Consider the following 4,353-nt stretch of genomic DNA (forward strand, 5'->3'; position numbering starts at 1 on the left):
CACCGTCATGATCTACACCTCCTTTGCAATGAAAGCTAGTGCCACCTCTTTTGCTTTGGTGTTCGCATCAGTCGCCTCAATCTCGAGCTTCTTCATTTGAACGGCCTCCTTAATCTTGAGTTTCCGCTTTTTGATGGCATCCTCCATCTCGAGCTTCTTCGTTTGGAGCTCGATGTAGGCCTTCATTTGCTCCTCTTTTCTTGGCGCTTCCTCGCGGCCTTTGCTTCCTTCTGGGTCATCATGCCTTGCAAACTTTTTTGCAAGGTGAACGATGCCGCATCACGCTTCTCCTTCACCTTGGAGTTGGTTTTGCCACGCGGCCGCTTCTCTCCTTCTCCATGCTCAACGACGGCCGCTACCCCACCATTCTTCTTTAGGGCGGCATATTGCTCTTTAGGAAATCTTTGATGAGCGTCCAACAATGGATGAGGGTGAATGGCTTGTTCCCTTGTTGGGCCTTGAAGGCCATGGCGGTGGCGGTAATAATGGTTGGTATGGGTCGGCTAAACACTAGCATGAGGAGGGCGTGCTGCATCGTCGCCTGCGTGGCCTTGGTGACCAGGGTCTCGTTATCCTCACCGGCGGCCCGTTGTTGCCCGACGTCGTCGACGACGGCCTGGGCAGCGACTTTCCTCTCCGCAGCATTGGTCCTACGGCCAGCCCTCTTCGTCATTTCTCGGGTGAGCTGCTTCGGCGTGTGCACCTTCTTGGGCTTCTTCTTCTTCAGGGTCAAGGGGCGGACGGGATGGCGGCGGCGGCTTGCTTTGGTGTGGTGGACATGGTGGGAGCCGGAGGGCATGAGGGTTTTGGGAAGAGAAAGGGGAAATGGGGACGTTGTGACCCGATGGGCGGGCTAGGGGAGGACAAGGGCGGGTGTCGCGCGCGTCCACGCCCTGTCCGTTTCAACGCAATCACGGTCCAATTTTGGGCTGAAAATGGATCTCGAAAGGACAGAAAATGGACGCCCATCCGTTTGCGTCGGTGCATTAGGCCGCGTTTTTGTAGTCCGTTCTGACCCAAATGGATAAAGACAGATCAAATGCGGTCGTGCGTTGGAGTTGGCCTAACTACAACAACGATTGTACAAGAGGTGGGGCGCTCACCCAACTAAACTCCGGCGGTCACCATGGAAGAGAGTGGAGGGTCGGTGGCGAGGAATCTAGGAGGGGTTCTCAAAGATTTGTTTGTTTCGGGAGAGAAGGAGAAACCTCCAGAGTATTGGTTTGTGTTTCAGATGCCTTCTCCAAAATTCTGTCCGATGCGCAGGGTGTTTTCGCAACAGGTGCAAGTTCAGTGGCTCGGGACACCTGGTCTCATTCTCAGCCTTAGATTTCAGATTGGACGGTGCAAATGACATGAAGACAGACACACTACCATCATCAACTGGCATTTTTATAGGAAGAAAATAGAGATAATATATACGTGCATTGGTGTTGTGTCCTCTGCATCGATTTTGAAGAACATTCTTTTGAGTAGGAGCACATACCGTTTTACTCTTGGACCATATGTAACTTGCATCTTCTTCAGGATTTATTCTGCGCTGCTTCACATCTGTTCCTCTGCAGCTCCTTTGAATGTACGAATGATGATGTTACAAAGTGCAGTGATTTCAGCAGTTAACACGAGCTACCAGCCGGGAAGCCAGGAGTATATATATTCAAGGATTGGGTTTACAATTGTAAGCATGTACGTACTCCAGAAGTATTTCGGAGCGGAGGGAGTATTCTCCAAAGATCTGAAAATATAGAAAATAGTCACACCTCCGTGTCTATTTCTGTCTACCTTTCGCATGTGTTCTAACACAGTCTCGACAAAATTCAGAATCCAGAGTCGAAAAAGCTACTGTCTGCAAAACTATCCGTGTTCAAACTTGCCCTGTACAAATCTACTCAAGTTACAAGCTTGGACTCCATCATAGGTGTTACTCGAGACTTGATCTCTATTCTAGAACTCTCTAGGCGATTTCACCGGGTGAGTAGGCAACATCAGTCGGGCCCAAAGAACAACCTAAACGGTGCGTGAATGTTCCTTTTGCTCCTTGCACAAAGATGACCAGGTTCACATTACATCAAGCAATCCAAAACCCACCTCCAGTGAGGTAGCCATCACCATCCTCGGTGCCCTTCTTCTCTTGTGCATTCATGGATGATGAACTGCCTGCAAAACCATGGGACGTGCAGACGTTAGAACGAACTCGTAAAAACCTGAACATTGATTCATCGAACATTCAATATAATAACACGATTAAAAGGTGAAGACAGATATCTCATTTACTTGATCATGTCAGCAGACTTTGAGTCGCTTGATGCTGCGCCGTCGTCCTTCTCTTGATTCTCCAGTTTCTCTTGTAACTGTATATATCCTCGTCAATGAAGTTCTGATCCGACCCCTCTGAAGAAATGCACAAATAGTTCCCTTGTAAGAATCTTGCCGTGTCACCCAACTCTATGAAAACAGACTAATTTGAGGATCTCTATTCATAATCTTGTACAAAATGTACATCAATGAGGACTAGTGGTGTCATCCCCGAATGCGCTGCTACATACAAGGACTGGCAGGGTGATTTATTCTTTTTTCTTTGAACTGTTGGTCATTAATTATTCTTGGTAAAACACATAGCTGAGTAAACTAGTCGGTGCTACGAATTCTATGTATTCAAGACAAACATAAGTTGAACTAGCACCGTAAAACATAAGTGTTCCTAAACATAAGCTTTTTTAGAGATTTTCAATACAGACTGTATACGGAGCAAAAAGAGTGAATGTACACTCTAAAATACGTCTATATAAATCTATATGTAGTCCGTATTTATAAATATCTAAAAGGTCTTATATTTAAAAACGGAGGGGGCATCTTTGAGGAACATCGTACCTGCAGTGCTAGAAGGGGAACGTCCGCGCTTGGCAGAATGGCATGGGGAAGATCGCCCAGAGCTCGTCGCACTTGCTTGGGAGCTGGACTCTTGCACGGTCTCAGTGGACGATGCATCATCATCATCATCATCATCCATAGAATGGACTTCTCCATCTCCCTGATTTCCACAGCAAGGTGGTCCGGTCCGCTCAACCTTTGCTCTGTCAACCTTGGACGGTTGCTTGGGCCCAGAAGCTCCTGCTCCTGGGGAGAGATCGAAGAGCCCCCTGAAGCTGATTTCACCGTCGTGTAACCGGTTCACGAACGACTCCTGCAGCAAGCCTAGGTAGAGCATGTGCTTCTGGTCCGTCCATCCGGCCGAAGAGCACACCACCATCACGTCCTGCCATAGCAAAGAAAAAACTCCATGAATCTCATGATTCAGAGCCTCACAACAACCGAACAAATCCGCAGGCAACCAGACGGGCAAGACGATGAAGAAGAGAACGCTTACCGGGAAACGCGCGAGCTCCCGCAGGCCGGCCCGCCCCTCCTCCTCCTCCATCGTCGTCTCCTTCCCAGCACCGTGTACTACCAACCAGAGAGAGAGAGAGAGAGAGAGAGATGAGAAAATATCTCGAATGGCTCTCGCCTGCCTGCTTCCGTGCTGTTCCGGCCGGCCGATCGACCGCTGCTTCTCTTTTATTTCCTTCGTGGCGCCGCTTTTCCACGTGGCATTCGGGGGCGGTAAATATCCGCCACAGTGTCACGCGCGAGCGCGTGGGCAGGTGGAAGAGTCTCGCCGCGCTGCACCGCCTACCTCGTGCCTTGTTTATTCCGATCCGGATGGTTCCATGGTACTGCGGCCGAGATATTTTCAGACACCACCATCTCGCGTCTGGTACAAAGAAGAAAGACTTTGGATATTTTTCCCAGCACAAACAAGCAAAGGATGATATTTTCTGGTCGATGGTAATGAGGTTTGGGTTTGGGATGGGCTGGTGGCTGCCGTGACGTCGCACCTTTGTCCCTCCCGGCAGCAACTTGTGCTGTGTATGTATTCTATGCCATCTTTTTGATCCTTTCTCAGCTATACTAATTAGGTTTTGTTTTGCCACGACCTCGACTTTAGCTCCAGGGGGACACCAGATGTTTAAGTACGCTGGTGCATTTTGGAAAGCAACGCTTTTGTGTGCCTGCGATCGCCTGCTCTGGTTTTGTTTCGGTGACTATTTTTACTAGACTGGAAGATCGACTGCTATCCAGTTCTATCCATGGTTCATCATGGGTTTCGGCTGTCGCGCTCGCCGATGAGTTCGGTGGTCGCTATCCTCAACAGAGCGGAGCGGAGCTGCGTCCGGTCAGAGACAAGATCGGCGAGGAAGATGGATAAGACTACGGACCCGAGATATTTTCGCCGGCGCGCTGAAAAGATCTTGGGTCGCCGCGGCGGCGCTGACGAGGCTGTGACGAGCTCTGACTTCATCCCGCGTGGTGGCC

General features: G+C 49.7%; 1 protein-coding gene across 1 annotated transcript; it reads right to left on the reverse strand.

The window, feature by feature from the left end:
• Positions 1-1,607: 1,607 nt before the first annotated feature.
• Positions 1,608-3,731, reverse strand: LOC123052072 (uncharacterized). The gene is made up of 4 exons (XM_044475142.1): positions 3,368-3,731; positions 2,872-3,256; positions 2,275-2,391; positions 1,608-2,157 (listed from the first exon to the last, which is right to left on the reverse strand). The coding sequence occupies exons 1-3, from the start codon at positions 3,416-3,418 to the stop codon at positions 2,279-2,281; spliced, it is 549 nt and encodes a 182-aa protein (XP_044331077.1). The 5' UTR covers positions 3,419-3,731; the 3' UTR covers positions 1,608-2,157; positions 2,275-2,278.
• Positions 3,732-4,353: the final 622 nt, after the last annotated feature.

The sequence above is a fragment of the Triticum aestivum genome, chromosome 2D, assembly GCF_018294505.1.
Source record: "Triticum aestivum cultivar Chinese Spring chromosome 2D, IWGSC CS RefSeq v2.1, whole genome shotgun sequence".
NCBI classification, from domain to species: domain Eukaryota; kingdom Viridiplantae; phylum Streptophyta; class Magnoliopsida; order Poales; family Poaceae; genus Triticum; species Triticum aestivum.